The 17,118-nt window shown below is 43.0% G+C and overlaps 1 protein-coding gene across 2 annotated transcripts in view; it reads right to left on the bottom strand.

The window, feature by feature from the left end:
• The window catches only part of CTBP2 (C-terminal binding protein 2), a 130,324-nt gene that overhangs the window by 39,957 nt on the left and 73,249 nt on the right, over positions 1-17,118 (bottom strand). For both annotated transcript variants that reach the window (XM_053948514.1, XM_053948515.1), the window contains exon 2: positions 14,226-14,385. In XM_053948514.1, coding sequence (XP_053804489.1) covers positions 14,226-14,283 — 58 coding nt within the window. In that variant the 5' untranslated portion in view covers positions 14,284-14,385. The remainder of the gene's footprint in view (positions 1-14,225; positions 14,386-17,118) is intronic.

Here is a 17,118-nt window from a genome sequence, read left to right as displayed (position 1 = left end):
TTGTAGCTTCAAATTAGCCACGCTAACTAGGCTCCAAAAAGATTTTTTATAATATTACCATAATACGCAAATCCTTTCATCATCCCAGGACAGAAAATTGTGGAGGTGTAATCTGGAATGTATAATTTTAAGACCCTAGCACAGGTCACTGAGAAGGAGAGGAGGATCAAAGGATCTAAAGCCCAGCCTAACAAAGCAAAAAGGAATAGTAGAATTTTGCCCATTATCTCCAGCTTCCTTTGGAAAAAGTACATGTTTATGAAATAGGAAGACACTCAGAAACATCACACAAAACTCAATTTGTACTGAGCAGTATTTCAACATTCATGTGGATTAAGCCTTTTTTACACTTAGAGTAGGCCAAGGGGTTTAGATGAAATCACAGCACAGAAAATTGTTATTTGGGAATGTAATAAAAATTTCCATATAGAGTAATTGTTTTCAGAGAAGATATTAAAATGGCTCCCCAAAACATGTAACCCAAATTATGACAGGCTGCTCACCCCCAAATACTCCTTTTCAAAGGAGCTCCACTACTACTAATTTATCTGACCACTGCTACAGAGGCAACATTTTTTTAATTGAAAAACTCAGATGGAAACAATTTTGCCTTTCTCTGCTACAATAACAGATTTCTTCCCCTCCAATACACCCCCTTCCAGGACAGACCCACTGAAAGGAGGAATAGTCACCTTCCCTGGCCTGTTTGCAAGACAGCTTGAGCATTTTTCCTGGCTAATCCACAATAAATGTTTCGTGCACAAGCCATCACATGATGGACTATTGTGCTATTATGATAGCTAAATCACTAATACAGTCTAATGCTTAAACTTGCCTATCATACTAATACCTCTGGGCTATATTTCTGACCCAAATACTGACAGGATCTTTGAGTAATCCTTAAATTTCTTTATTGCAGTAAATATTACAAATCCTCTTCAAACATTCTCTCCTCCAGTTCCATCCTCAAGAATCATGATCTTGAAAATTATGCTGGATATTAAACAGACACGCAAAACATGGGGCCCAAAATATTATTTATGCAATTCTCAGAGAATATCTGATTGGCATTATACTGAATTAACTAACAAACTTCAGGCACACTGGAAAATTTCTTCTTTTGTGAGAGTCAAGATGGGAAGACACATTTGTGGCTTACAAATAAAGCAGAGTGTATTTTAACCAACAAAAACATTTTATTACAACAATATTTTGCTAAAGAATAAATGTATTCCCAACTGGATACAGTGAGATTGGTGCCATTTGTTCTGAAGCAGCAGAAGAAATCTACCAAAAATGTATATGACAAAATAATAAAATCCTGGTCTATAGATCAAGGGCATCTTCCACCATTGTCTTCAAAGAAATCACTAACAGTCACCATGTTAAGCCCTGGTTGACAATGGAAAAAACATGCCATAGGGAAATGAAATTTTAAAAATGCTGATTTTCAACAACTGCAAGGGAAGTCAGAAGGGAGCTTGAAGCATTTACTACCTTTGAAAAAAAACAAGGGCTTTAACAATAGAAACTTCACCCAAACCAACACATCTGTGACTGGTGGCCGTGCCCTGCCCAGGGCACGCATGGGTGACAGCAGCACACGGAAAGCCACCTCCAAACCCCCTCCATCCCACACACAGGAGCACATCTGGGCTCTGGGAACCACCCTGGCACCAGCCTGCCCTCACAGGCCTGGGCAGGAGATGTGCTCTCCTTCCAGCTCTTCACAGGGGCCAGGAAACCCTACCTGGGGACCTGCCACTGGAACACTCATGCATATGGATGGTTCATCCCGTGAGTGCTGACCTCAATGGAACAAACAGATTATTCTTGGGCTCCAAGCCAAGCAGAGGCAGGATCAGGGGCTGCAGGATTTGCACATTTCCCTGCAGCCAAGGGCTAGATGTCCTCTTTGGAGGGCTCTGCTGGCCCCAGTTTTTGTTGACCAAGAGCTGTATCCAGTGGGGAAGAGGAGGCCAGGAGCTGTGGAGCTGGGCTGCCTCCGGTGCCACCATGGCAGCAAAGGAAATGTTACACCCCCAGTGAGCCAAGAAATGAATAAGAAATGATCAGAATGAAATATTTATGGATGGGCACAGGAAGGGTCTTGTCTTTTTCTGGTTTTTGCAGTCTTGAAAGCAGCCCCCTTGCAAATTCAAGCAGCATGGGCAGCAGGGCAAGTGAGGTCATTGTCCCCCTCTACTCCACTGGTGGGACCCCACCTGCAGTGCTGTGTCCAGCTCTGGGGACTGAAATATAAGAAGCACATGGAGCTGTTGGAGCAGCCCAGAGGAGGCCACAAAGATGATCCGAGGGCTGAAGCACCTCTGCTATGGGGAAATGCTGAGAGAATTGGGCTTGATGATCTTATCACAGCCTTTCAGTACCTGAAGAGGTCCTCCAAGAGAGCTGGAGAGGGATTTTTTAGAAGGGCATGGACTGACAGGACATGGGGGAATGTCTTCCCACTGCTGGAGGGCAGGGTTAGATGGGATACTGGGAAGGAATTTTTCCCTGTAAGAGTGGCGAGTCCCTGGCACAGGTTTCCCAGAGAGGCTGTGGCTGGCCCTGGATCCCTGGAAGTGTCCAAGGCCAGGTTGGACAGGGCTTGGAGCAGCCTGGGATAGTGGAAGGTGTCCCTGCCCATGGCAGGGGCTGGAACTAAATGAGCTTTAAGGTCCCTTCCAACCCACACCATTCTGTGATTCTGTGAAATTCTATGAATTGATTCTGTTCCTATTTCTGCATCCAGACCCAAGCAGGATGGCCAGGAGAAGATACAGAGGCCCTGGGGCCCAATCTGATGTAACTGATCCCATTGTATTTCTCAGGAGTGCAGCAGGCACCAGCACCCACATCCTCAACATGAGGCGGAGACAAGGACTGTGGAACAGGCAGAAAATTTATTCTCCCTTTACCTTTTAATTTTAGAGTTATTTTGAGAAAGGAAAAAAATAACACATACAGAAGGAAAAAAAAAAAAAAAAAAGCTGATCAAGAGATTAAATGCTCTGGTATTTCAGACCATGTGAAAAATGCAGTGTTTTGAATAATACCCTGATTTTCAATTTAGCATTGATCTCATACATGGTAAATTTGGCCACAATATTTGGTTACAATACAATGGCCACAGAACTCTGCTCTGAAAAAAAGGTGATGATAGAGCAGAAGAAAGGTGGGCCCATTGTTGAGACACTGCATTCAAAACCAACAGCAAGAAATCTGAGCCTGGAACCCTCTTGCAGTGGATGTGAAACAAGCAATGCTACAAAGGCTGTTCTCTTCCCATGAGGAAAGTGTTTTACACCTAAAACCCAGGGTAGGAAATCAGCATGCTAAATCTGCAACACAACTCTGTAAACAATATTTTTTGAATCCGTAGCACTGACTCAGGAGAGGTTGGCTGCAAAATTTCATTCATATTGATATAAAACATTTCATTACCTATTCTGAAAGCACGTTGATGGAAAAATTATTCCGTGCAGCAAAATAATACAGATTGGGATTAGTTTTGCTTCTTATTATTGTAAAATATGTTTCAACTATAAATTTAAATCCTGTTTATACTGGGGAAAAATATTTTTAATGTAGATTAAGATGTTGATGTTTTCTCCGCAATTATTTTCTTCTGGGAGACAGTGGAACAGAAACAACATGCCAAATGTAATTTCTGGCAAAAACTGTAAGATGCAGCAGTCTGGGAAAGGCTATTTCTCTTTCAAAGGCAAAGGAATCCTACCCCTGGTAGTGAAAAATCCTCTGGAGAACAAATACATCTCTTGTAAATGGAGAGAGCAGGTATCAGGACACCCAGCCTTTATACCTCACTCTGCCACTGTCAGAGAGTAAATTGCTTAATTCCTTACTTGCTGATTCCCCTTCCATCAAGAGGGATATAACAATATACACCTCTCACACTCGGATGGTGTTAAGATTAATCAGTGTTTGTCATATGTTTTCAGGTGACAAGGCACAAAGCTACTGGGAGGATAAATGCTCCTGCCCTCCCTGCCTGAGCTTTCAAGGACTGCGTGTGATTGTGCCTAATGACCCCCAAAGCTCAGGAAGCCTCTCCTGAACATCCTTCTCCCATGTTCAGTTGCAGGATGCCAGGGAAGCAGAAATGAGCTGCTCTGCACTGTGGTGTACCATGGAGAAGAAGAGGAATGGGACGCAGTATGAGTAATGCACACACACACACATGCATGCACACCAACTGAAAAGAAACAAAATTAAAAAGAAAAATGGGAGAGGAAAAGCAGCAAGAAAATGTTCCAAATCCTTTGAAACTACTCCATTTGCTAAAATTTGGCTCTGCAAAATCTCCCTCACAGTGGCAATAAGCACTCTGCCTAGATGGACTTTTTAACAGTCTCCTGAAATTAAGGGAGCACAAAGAGAAAATTAGCAGGATTGTGCTGGAATCATTTTCAATAATCAAAGGAGCAGCACAGCATCTGAAAGCACTCAGAGCTTGAAGCCCTGCCACATGCTTTTACCAATTTCCAAACCAAAAGCATCGATGCTTTGTAAATCCAACAAAACCCTCACAAACACCAACTCGGTGCCGTACAACAAAACACTCTGAAGATCAGCCGGTTATTAAACAATCATTGCCTCATGGAACGCTGCATTTTGATGACTTTAAAGCAAAAAAACCCCAAAAGCTTATGTCCATTTGTAACTCAGTCCCTCAGTGCTGGCATAGAATGTGCCACCAGCACTGGCGTGATGGGCTCCAGGAATGCACGAGCACACACGAGCTGCCCCGAAATGTGACGCACAAACCGCGACTGGGATCAGTCGCCATCCCCAGCAGGGACACACAGCTGGGCCCAGGCACATGGAGGTCAGTATGAGACCCCAACAAATGCACCCCAAAGAACCTCCCATGCCAAAGCCAGCAGACGTTTCCTCTCCAAGCTGGTGTCACCGTATTGCAGTGCCCTTCTGAGTCATTCCTCAGGAATTCCCCCAAAACCCCACAAGCCAAGGTGAGGAGAGAGGATGTGAGGCCTTTTCCACTCCCACCAGCCACATCGTGCTGAGAAGGTGCACAGAAGCATTTCATGAAAAGAAATGAGTGACCTTTCCCTTTACCCCTGGGGAGCTGCCTCTCCACTGCTGTTTTGTGCTAATCTCTGGATGGAAGGGGTTGGATGTGGGAGATGTTCTCCTTCCCACCCTCATGGCCAGCCAGCCATGCCTCCAATCACTGCCACACAACAACTCTCCATCTGGATATTCCCTTTCCCAGCTGCCTGCCTTACCCCAATTTTCCCTATGATAAGAGGGAAGGCTGGAGCTGTGTCAGGTTTGGTATCAGGAAAAGGTTCTCTCCCAGAGGGTGGTGGGCACTGAACAGGGAATGGTCACAGCCCCAGGGCTGCCAGAGCTCCAGGAGTGTTTGGACGCCGCTCTCAGGGATGCACAGGATGGGTTTGTTGAGGTGTCTGTAAAGGGCCAGGAGCTGAACTCAGCGATTCCTGTGGGTCCCTTCCAGCTCAGGACATTCTGTGATTCTGTGAATTATCTTCTATTTATTTCAGAATGAGGTATTTGCCAGAAGCACCCCAGTGGGCATGTGGTAACTTATCACCTCATGTTCTCCTGCTCCCCCGGCAAAACCTTGGAGGCTGCCCTGAGATATTGTAGATATCACATCCCTGGCAGTGTCCAAGGACAGGGCTTGGAGCAACCTGGGATAGTGGAAGGTGTCGCTGCCCATGGCAGGAGGTAGAACTAGATGGTCTTTAAGGTCTCTTCTAACCTAACCCATTCCATGATTTGCCATCCAGGAAGAAAATCAAACTGCAGGTAACAAATGCAGGAAGGCAGCAATCATCTAAAACACACTTGCAGCTAAAAAAGAGAAGTGCAGATGTAAGACACACTTTGAGACATTGCAATGAGCCTTACAAGCTCTTCAAACTTCAATCAGAAACCATTTTGCCTTCAAGTATGGGGAAACTCCAATAAAAGTTGGCAGAAACAGCACTGTCACATTCCTGCATCAACAAAGGGATAATAAAAATATCAGATGTATCCCTACAGCACACAGTCTCAAGGACTGCAAAATAAAAATCAATCTGGATGCTGAAAGGCGGGTGAAAAGCTGCAGACAAGGTTCATTGGGCACATCCCTCAACCATTCGCAAAGATCTAATCTACGAATGCTCTTAAAAATAATCCTCCAGAAATCACATCAAGCACCTTGTCTCCAAAACTGGGTATTAGACTTTGAGGTCAAATCTCATCATTTTTAATAAGAATTCAGGATCAAGATTTGAACAGCATGTGTAATGAAAAGCATGGGCATTATATCTGTCCCAGAAAGCAGTAGAGAAATCCACTGTTAAATGAGTATATATTGTAAGTCTGAACTCTGCCATGCATGCCTGGGCTTTGCATAAAAAATAATTAATTACGAGACTGTAACAGAGGCCTGGGGAAATAAACAGGCTGGGGTTCAGGGTGTCTCTGCCTTACTTCCCCTGATGATGCCAAGAGCTTGAAACATGTACTTCCCTTTCACGCCCATCGCAGATAAAAACCAAAACCAAACAGGAGGAAATACTACTTTAGCTAAAAAAGCATTTATGTCTTGCTTTTTTAAAAGACTGGTCTTTTGTACTGTTGTATTGCAAACCATCAGAAGTGAGTTATAACTTACTGTGTTCCCTCACCATCCTTGCCCATGTTCATTTGCTGAGTCAATCAAATATCTGTATCATCACAGTTTTTTTCTCAAAAATGGGTGTCAATCTACACCAAGGGTATTTTGTGAATTTCATCTGTTTACTACTAAGTTTTGAGGTGCTAGATGGCAGCAGAGAGTGTTTTGTTTAAAATAAAAATTAAAAAGATAATTAAAAAAACGAAAAACCAAATTAATAGTGTTAAGCTAATGGGCTGTATAAAAGTGTCACTAAGAAATGATCAATGTCCTTCAATTTTAAGAATTGCAAAACCAACTCAAAACTTGCTCTTTGAAGAAAGCTCTCTAATGAAAACCTTCACTGTTTTGGCACTTCGATCCATTACATCTGTTTGTGGAGAGCAAAAAATATAAAAGAAAAGTTGTGTAATATGTTTCCCTGCAGCTTTATTTTAGTACAGCCAGATGTCCTACTCCTGTCAAAATATTTACCAGCAAATATTCAGGAAATCAGGATAAATTTGAAAAGATTGGTCTGGATCCAAACACCACCAGTCCCTGAAACAGTGTAATTTAGGAGTCAGATATAAGTTTTTTTCCTGGTATTTTGAAGGAAACCCCATCCTGTTCTCATCTGTCCCCGAGGACTGATCATTTCTCATCACATATTTGGAAGCAGCCAACTTCCAACCCCTGGATGCTGGAGGCAGCTTCTGCAGCATTCCAGAGCTCGGGATGAGGCACCAGGGCTGCCCCTGCTCCAACAACCCCTGCCCTGAATATTCTGGGAATATTATCACTTTTCTGAGTAATCCTTAAATGCAGGAGTAGGATTTAGAGCAAGGAGAAAGAAAAAAAAACAAAAAAAAAACAACCCGGATAGGATGACAACATGTTAATCCCTAAACCAGTTAATTTAAACGGGAAATGTGGTAAGGATGGAAATTAGGTTGATGGTATTGAAGTCATCAGCTGTAATTGTTTCTTAATTAATGACACGAAGTTGTAAAGCGTGTTACATGGAACCTTGTCTGGAGGCTGGTGAAAATGGAAAAATACAAGGCAGAATTAAGAGTTAGACATGTATTAAGTTCCCATCAATGTGGGTTTAAACACAAGGAGAACACAACAGAAGTATTTCTTCCTATTTTGGTGCATATGGCCCTCAAATCCAGGGAAAGGGGAGCTCCCCCTCCTGCAACAGCTAGAGCCACACATCTACTATGATGCACACCAAATTAATGGAATTTTTGTCTGTAAACTTATCTAAATGTGTCTCGCTCTTGCCTGGATGCCTGGGGCATTTTGTCAGGCTGGCTTCGTATCTGGCTCAAGTCCTACATCTTGTCATGCACATTCCCCCACGGAACATCACAGGAGGGAATGTGCAGGAAAAACATCCACACAGGACTGGAAGCTACTGGAGCAGCCTGTGCATCCATGCAAGGACAACAGCACACCCCTGGATAGGAGCTCCATCCCAAAGCACAAAAAGGACTCATACAAGCATAGAGAGTTCTTGATTCAGCAGAGCAAAAGGGTTGAAAAGCATGGAATAAGGTCAATAAGCTTGAATAATATCTGTAAACCCACTGAGGTTGCTTGAACTTTCTTTATCCACAGGATACTGTCTGATTTTTAAAAATTCTTAAAATTTTAACAAAACCTACTAATGACAAGTAATTCCCAAATATGCCATGCTTCTATAAGAGAAGGGACAATTAAGAACATTACTTTTCACTTGTAACAAGAGGTGTAATCCAGCTTTTGTAGGAATTTGAAGTGATTTTCTGAAACCTCCATAAAAGCCAAAGACTTAATTTTGGAAAAGCAAAACATCAGGAGCAGCCAGACAGATCTTCAGTTTGCATAAATCAGCACAGGGTGCAATGGCAGAAGATCTGACAAGCTAATACTGCTTTTTCTCTAGGCTAAATGTGGCAACAACCCTTCCTTAAAAGCCTGATAGTTTATGTGCTTTGAGGTGGAAACTTAAAAAAAAAGTATAAAAAGCTTTATTGTAGGGGGGGAAATCCTTGTACTGTGTTTTATATTCATGGAACAAAGAAACTGAAATCCACTAGATAAAAAAGGTCTACATTTATTCTAAATAAGTCACTTTTACTCAGGACAAGCGGTTTCTTCCGTGCTTGATATCATCTTTAACTCATTGTTTCTCATCAAATGCCTAGTGGTGATAAGGATTTCCTGAGATAATAAGATTCTATTTCTAAGCACTAAAAATAAGTATTATCAGATGCTACTTGGTGTGCAAATTTGCAAGAATGGAAGAAAATTTCTCCACCCAAATATCAAATGTACTCATTTTGGCTACTGTTACAAAGCAGCAAGAATTGGAGGCAGCCACTTTTCAGAGCCGTAGCTTCAATGTGTATTTTCCCTTTTGGTTCCAGGAGCAAGGTTCCTCTATTTTTTAGCATGAGTGGACTGTGGCTATTGAATGAGAACCTATTCCACAGTCTGCTGTTAGTGGTGTGTGAGCCCAGACCTCAGGGACACATTGTTCAAATACTCCTGAAAAGCCAGAAATATCACAGGTCTTCTGGGGCACTTTTGTTGAGGGTTAGTGTGGGGTTTTTTAACAACAAGAAAGTGCACAATAAACAATAATTGACATTGTGATTATTAAGTCCACTTCTGTGGAGGATAAACTGAAATAAAGGGGTAAAAAGCACCCCTGCCATAGATCCAGGTAGGTACCAGAGCACCTATCATTACACAGTATATTTATTCAAATATCACCAGACATGGTCTGCACTGACTTCTGTCACAGGGGGAAGAGTGGAAAACAGAATTGCTGTCTACCCTTGAGATGAATTAACCAGCCTAATGCAGCCACAGCAGAGATAACTTCAGTGATGTTGAAAACATCAATTCCTACCCCAAATTCCCTCCTCTGTTCCACAGCATCATTGAGGTTGGAAAAGACCTCTGAGATCATGAATCCAAGCTGTGACCAATCCCCACCTTGTCACCAGCCACCAGCCCAGGCCTTCCTTGGACACCTGCAGGGATGGGGACTCCCAACCTCCCCACGCAGCCCCTTCACCCACCCTGTAATTCCATGATCCCAGCTGGACAGTGTGTCACAGGAAGGTGCCTATTCAAGGTTGGCAAGAAATTATTGCATCAAGGATTCAGACCCACCCAAGAGGCTTCAGTAACCACGGTGGGGGTCACATTCCTACAGAGAAACAAGGATTTGTGGAGAGTCATGGCCACACACAGATACTACAGTGGCTGGAAGATAAATACAGGAGGAATTCCCACAGGAAGTTTCACCACAGAAGCCTCAGCTGAACAGGACACCAGGGTGCCACTCAGAATGTAAGGCAGTAAGTCAAAAAGCCAGAGACTTATGCATTAAGCACTGAAAAGTATTATGTGACTGTGCTGGCATTTATCAGCCATCAGACATATCAAAGGATCTGAAAGAAAAGAAAGAATATGGATGGCTTGTTTGCCCTGCAACAGTTCTATTCTGCAAAATACAGACAACTTTGGTGGCACAAACTGACACGTAAGGACATGATTTCCCACTGGATAATAACAAATCCTGGAGCAAAAACTGTCAGAAAATGTCTGTGTTTGCTTGGCCTTGCTATTATTTTTTCACTTTGCTTCTTGCTCATCTCAGGGCTGCCACTTTTGGGGCATGTGTTGAAGGCTGTACTGACTCATACATGTTAGTGCAAGCTACAATCTCTAAAGCCAGGCTTTCCCATTCCATGGCACTGGTGGTGAGGACAGGCTAGCAGAGCTGCAGTGGTCTGGGGCAGAGGCAGCACTTGGGATCATCCCAGAGGAATTCAGTGGTGCTGGGAAACCCATGTTCTACACACAGACACGATGCTGCCATCCTGAATCCGGGATGTGCCACCACTGCTGCCTTTTGACACTCAACAAGAGTGCCATAGCACTTTCTCCCCTGCCTGCTCCCAGAGACACAACCAGCAACTGTGCATGGGCTGGCCTCACTCCCTGCTTACCCCCTGGTGATGCTTAATATTTGTTTAACCATATTGACAGAAGCACAGGATAAAGATCAGCTGAGCAAGCAGCAAAAGTGATGCTGCAAGTTATTTCCTTGCCGGGAATGCTGTGTGCGAGCACTGGAGTCCCGTGGGAGGGATGGATGCCACACACCAGGAGTGCCATGGTCTTCTGAGTGTGGGGTTTCTTGGAGGCACTGTCAGGCACCTTGTTCTACCACAGGTAGCAAAGGAAAAATTACATCTAATCTCTCTGTTGTTGTTTCCTAAATGAAAGGCAGGTGAGCCTCTTCCCTGAGGGCTTTTGCTGCCATTTCTCTGGAAGGCTGGAAACTGCACCAGGTTTGGGACAGAGCCCACTCCTACACACAGCAACTTGGCTGCAAAATTCAGGCCCTTTTTATCCCAGGCAGAGCAGGCAGGTCTGGCAGCTCCACATCCATGGCTGTAGGACTGTGCCTCGGCTTTGTTTCACACACAGCAAAGCCAACATCCCTCCCTCTCCATCTCCCACTCGGACGCGGCTCCACAGTTTTTGCTGGAATTCTTTTTTTCTTTCATTTGCCCTGAGGTAAAAACCCGTCATGGAAAGAAAATTTCAGCTCAAACAAATTTTAAATGTGGCAAAATCACAAGCTCATGGGAACAGGACCCAAAAGAGGGGCTGCTGGAGAAGTCTGACTCCTCACAGCACCAGCAGCTCCACCTCTAAAGCATACTTTGACCCACTATGGAATAAGACACAATTCCACAAACAGGAATTATGCAAACCACTCTGCATATATTATTTGCAAAAGCCCCAGCCATTCAATGGGTCCATCCCACCATCCATATGGATCCAATTACAGAATAGGCACCCAAAGTCTCTGGGACAACCAGAAGAGAAAGAAATGGGTACGCCAAGACCACTGTGAGCACAGTCCAACTTCACTTCATTCGGGTGGGCATCACCAACCCACTTAATTGCTGACAGACTATTCAAAATGTCTTTGCTGCAGGCTGCTGCCCTGAAATTCCTTTATCCCCTCAAGTCTGGACCTTTATCCCACCCATATTCCTCTACAGATCAAAATCTGTGACCTGGTCAAAAAACTTATGTCTTCAAACCAGCCTGCTCAGAGCAAAAAGTAACGCTGTCACACAGAGATGTCATAAATATATATTTAGAAAACCAAAACCAGAGGAGCTGGTGAAGCTGAGCCATGCACTGAGACTGCACAGCTCCTCTCTTTGGAAGACTCATAAACCTGCCTGTAAAGGCTGTGAACTGGCTTTTTAAACTATACCACCTCCTTGTATGGCTTGGATTATTTTTCCACGCCAGATGTACGTTTAACAGAGTAATACAAACACTGCAACTCCTTAATAAACTCTTTTAATGCCCCGACAGTTTGTAAGGCATTTCCCTCAACATGTGTCTGGTTATGGTTTCAGTAAGCCTGCAGGAAGAAGAAGAATCTGTCTGGCAGTTTGGACAGCGATTACAACATGTAGCCCGAGGATATTTCACCTCCAGACCTGCCACCATCCTGCTGCACGGAATAAAGTCAATTCCTAGCAAACTCTGCAAGGGTTTGTGTGGGGAATAGTAAAAGGGATGGTATATGCAACTTCAGGAAAAGCACAGAAATCCGCCTCTGTGCTGGCAGACATTTAGTCTTTCATCAGGTAAATGCAGCTTTGTACGCCATTCACATTTAAAGGGAAAAGCTTCTTAAGTGCTTGCACAGAACAGGAAATCGTTAAAAGCAACTATTTTGGACCACATTGCCCTAAGCTTGATGGAGCAATAGATTCATCTCACTGAACACAATTCTGTTTCCAAAGACTCCTCCATCTGCTGAAGTAGTTCCCTAATTTCTCATCATCGTTCACTGATTATTCAATATACCTTTCTGGAAAAATGATCTCTTTTTTTCAATGTGTGTTTTCACAGCATCTGGGATGGCCTCTTTCAGTGCTTTTCTATGCTATAATCCAAGATTAGGAGCCTGTAGTAAAAAATAGTCATCACAGAGGCCAGTAGAGTATTCAGCTGTCCTACACATCTAGTATTTTAGCAAATCCAAAGCTTTTTGCATTTTTCAAGGTAATTTTTACAATGCTTCTCACACTCAGTCCTTGTCTGTTGCTTCCAAATACAAAACAACAGCATCTCCCATCATTTCCATCAAATTACAAACCCAGGGGCAAATGACAAAGCATACTTTAAAAAGTTATGTCTCCTGCACATTTACAGATTAGAAAATAATATCTTTTGACCAAGAAAGAAGAAGAAAGCTCATATATCAGAGAAAAATAATCTAAACTTCAATCACATCTAAAGCTCCGTTAGCAGGTTTGTCGTACGATCCTTTTGAATTTCTTGTACACTCAGCAACTAGATCTGATGGTAAACATCAAACCACAAAGGCAGCTTTTGAAAATCCAGGCTCAGCTGATAGAACTCTTTTAAGTCAAGTTCAAAGTAAGTTTTGAAGATGAGATAGTGTGCTACACCTGAGCGTTTATGACATTCAGTAGGAGAAAGAGGCAACTCCACACTGCAGCATACCCTGGATACTCCCTCCTAACTCACCTCTTCTGCTTTGTCTCCCCTTTTCCAAAATTAACAGAGCAAAATTAAAAGAGATAAGTAACTTACGATGAGTTTAAAACAGCAGCAGTGTGGAGTAAGCAATATATAACACAGAAAAATCAAAATCTATCCTTGTCCTGCTGATCAGCATTTCACACTGAAACTTCACAAAGCCCCACACGCTTTGCTCAAATGGGCACAGCACAACTCCCCTGTGAGCTCTGTGCTTTTATCCACCACCAAATGTCATTTCACCTTATTGGCATTCAAGTAATACTGTAAATTGTTAGCCTGCAGGCCAATACCCATCTCCTTAAGAGCAGCTGAGCACATGAGATATTCCTCCTAAAATAACACTCTGCTCTGCACTTGTTGCTGATGGCAGAACTTACACGAGCACTGGAGAATTATTGGAGTGTACACCAAAAAGTCAGATCTTGTTTGCCATCACTTGATTTCTGTCATAAGTAACTTAACACCATGTGAGCTACAATAGAAAATGTTCCTTAAAAACTTTTTTCTGCTGGAAAATCACTCTTGAATGTAAAAGTCACCTGTAACAAACCATGAATGAAGAATTGCAGCAAACCTGCCTGACCCCCACACACCAACCAAATAAAAGCTGCCACAACAATGTGCTCAAAACCGTAAGAACAACAACTCTTACAGTTTCCATCATTTTCTTACAGGACAATAGTAAATATGTTTTAAATTGGGACTGACCAAATCGTTTTAGTAGAAATTAGGATAAAAGGAGGTGACCTGGTAATTAAACAAAAATCTTCTTCACAGGACTACACATGACTTCCAAGTGAGTAACCAGAGCAGTGTGAATGTATTTTGAGCCTACAGAGAGGACAGGGAATCCAGTCCTGGATTTGGATCTCTTTATGCCTAAGTACTGAAAGAAGCAAGGAAAAAATCAGATATTCTACCCTAATCATCCATCAGAAAAATGAAAGCACACTCTTACCTTCACAAATTCTGTCCAGTCGCTGCCGCTTGACTTTGTGTTTATCCACAAGTGCCATTCTTGATGGGATTTTGCAACTTTCTGACTCAAAAAGCACAGCAGTCCCCCAGGAGCTTAGGAAAACTCACAGGAATCGGCATGCATACCGCCACTGTGGATCCTGCAGAGAAAGGAGAGGATTCGTAAGATTTGTTCACTTCCCATCCCTGGAAGTGCCCAATCCACAGGGTGGATGGGGCTCAACACCTGGGATAGTGGAAGGTGTCCCTGCCCACGGTAGGGGATGGAAGGAGATGGGGTTAAAGCCCTTCCAGCCCAAACCAGTGTCAGAGTTCCAATATACCAGGTGAGATCTGCCTGTGCCCAACAGCAGAGCAGGTTTTGGAAAGGACAACCCTGAGTTTGCACCCCACAAGTCACACATCTGGCACCACAACTCAGTCTCTTTACCCTCCCTGCAATTCAGAAAACCAGCCTTACACACAAGAACTGCCAAAGCACTGCATGGACTTCCCAGTTTTATTTCTGACTGAAAAATCTATTCCTAGTGGATAAAATCCATGAGGTTATTTTGTAGGCTCACAGATGCTGAAAGATTCTTAGTGAGTATATAAAACAGGGCAAGTAGTTCTTGCTCTGCCAGTACTCTCATACACAAAACACTTTCATATTTAAAACCTGCCCTGTAAAAGTCATCAATGAACCTTGAATTTACAAGAAGACCTTGATGTATATTCCAGCTGTCACCCCAGCCTGTCCTTGCCCTCATAAGGGCCAACCTTAAACTTCAGGTGCTGTTTCTAGTGCACACATTTTCAATGCCAGGGAGATAAAATGATCCATGAAGCCACACATGTGGCTGATTAACAAGAAATGCTCTCCAAAGAGACAGCAGCTAAAGGTTTTCTGCATTTTGGTGGCACAGAGGAAGTCCCTTAATGGATGCTCTGAGGTATGACACGTTTTGCTCCTACAGAGAGCCAAAGGTTTGTTTAATCCCTGAACACTGAGCTGAGCTCAGCTGCAGCCTCTGAATTCCACAAATTGTGGTACTGTGGTCACTGTTGTGGTACTTCTACCAGGTTTGATTTTTTGGATGTCAAACCCAGGTGAGAGTTTTTCAAAGCAAGTTCCACAATAGCATTCATGAATCAAGACATGGAAGAAGATACCTCATGCTGACAACTGAATTCCAACAATCCAACATAACACACACTAATATTTTATGCGACTGCTGATTCAAAATCCTATTTTGTATTTTAAGGTGAAGACAGATGATAACAGCTGATAACAGCTACAAATCTTCCCAAGGAGGGATCCTGCTCAAGAAAAAAGCCTTTGCACCCCCAGCCATCCACCACTCACTGCAAGGCACCAAAAAAACAGAATTAGTGTAAATCTGTGATTTCCAGAGGCAAAGCAAAGCACCACCACATTTTCAGAAGCTTTGCACAGAGAGGAGGGGAAGAGGAAGGCAGAAATGAGTGGAAGCACAGCAAGTATCTGTATCACCCTGCAGAGTCCCAACCTCTCTGCCTACATACAGTAGGGTGGTTTAAAAAAATTGAAAAAAATTCTGAAAAGCCAGCAGTAACCACAAACTTGGCACCATTCATTCAAACTGACTCCCAAACAGCTCCCCTCCAGCAGGTGAATTTTCACACTGCAGCATTTGCAAAGCAAATTTTTGTGACAAACCAAAAAAAAGTCCAGTTCATGAAATGCAGGACGCAAGAGAAGACACCACACCAGAAAATCCAGGCTGATGTCCACAAGTTGACCTTGGGCAGTGTTTGTAACCTGGAGTTTTGCTTCCCCTTGTGTAGGGAAGCAATAGCAACACTTAACCCATCCTCTGGAGCACCCTTGCAGGTTCATGTAGCCCAGTCAGGCATTTCTACTTTGCATTTTATTCTCCTGCACCAGCACTGGCTCTCCTAAAAACACTCCAATAACTTCCCAGAAAACCCAGTTAACCAGTGCAGTAGGCTGAGCACACAAGGGGTAAAGGCTCTAACAAAGCTGCTGCACTCAGGGATGACACTTTCATGGAGATTATTGTTATTATTATAAATGGTTATCAATTATGTATCACATTGATAGTTAATTTCCAAAAGGAAAAGCCTCGTGTCGGTACAGCTGAATTCCAACTAAGGGATGATCAGCGATTTCCTGGTAGTTAATGGCCAATTTCCCAGCAGCACAACTGCAGCATAATCACTGAGATTTATAGCAATAATTAATTGATTTTTTTTAAAACATAGGGATGCTAAAGAGCACGATTCCCACTCATATTAAAAATTAATGCAACATTCTAGAAGATGCAGAAAACTTCCATTCCGGAGGCAGAAGCTTGGTACAGTCAAAATATTTCATGCAACAAAAATTAAGCTGTAAGTGTAGCTACAGCCCAAGTAGCTAGTGGCATTTCCATGATCAACATTTACAGGCACACACATGATCTTTTACCTCTATTACATCCCGTTCCACTTTCAGGGAGAAATACCAGGTTATAAAAAAATATCACATAAGAAGAGAAAAAGTTACCATTTTGTTCTGAGAACACTCAAGTGGTTCATTACGTTGGGGCTGCAACTCTTTCCCCCTTTACCTCCCCAAACAAAACCAATTTGCAAAGTGTATTTAATTCTGACAGAGTGCATTTTCTGATGGACGAATGCATCCATTAAAGTTTTTTTCCCCCAGCCATCTCAATTCCCTGCATTACTCCCTGGAGGAAAACTTCCTACAAAAGAAACTAATAACAATCAGAGAAATTACTGCTCATCAGAGTCCCCACACAGCTTAATGTAATGCCCATGAATGAGCTCCTTCCTAATGACATGAACTGCCCCATCTTTGTCTGACAGGTGTCTGTGGTGGTACCAACCAG

Source organism: Vidua chalybeata, chromosome 8 (genome assembly GCF_026979565.1).
Source record: "Vidua chalybeata isolate OUT-0048 chromosome 8, bVidCha1 merged haplotype, whole genome shotgun sequence".
Taxonomy (NCBI): Eukaryota; Metazoa; Chordata; class Aves; order Passeriformes; family Viduidae; genus Vidua; species Vidua chalybeata.
The sequence above is the reverse complement of the archived record's forward strand: the minus strand, read 5'-3'. Positions and strand labels throughout refer to the sequence as shown.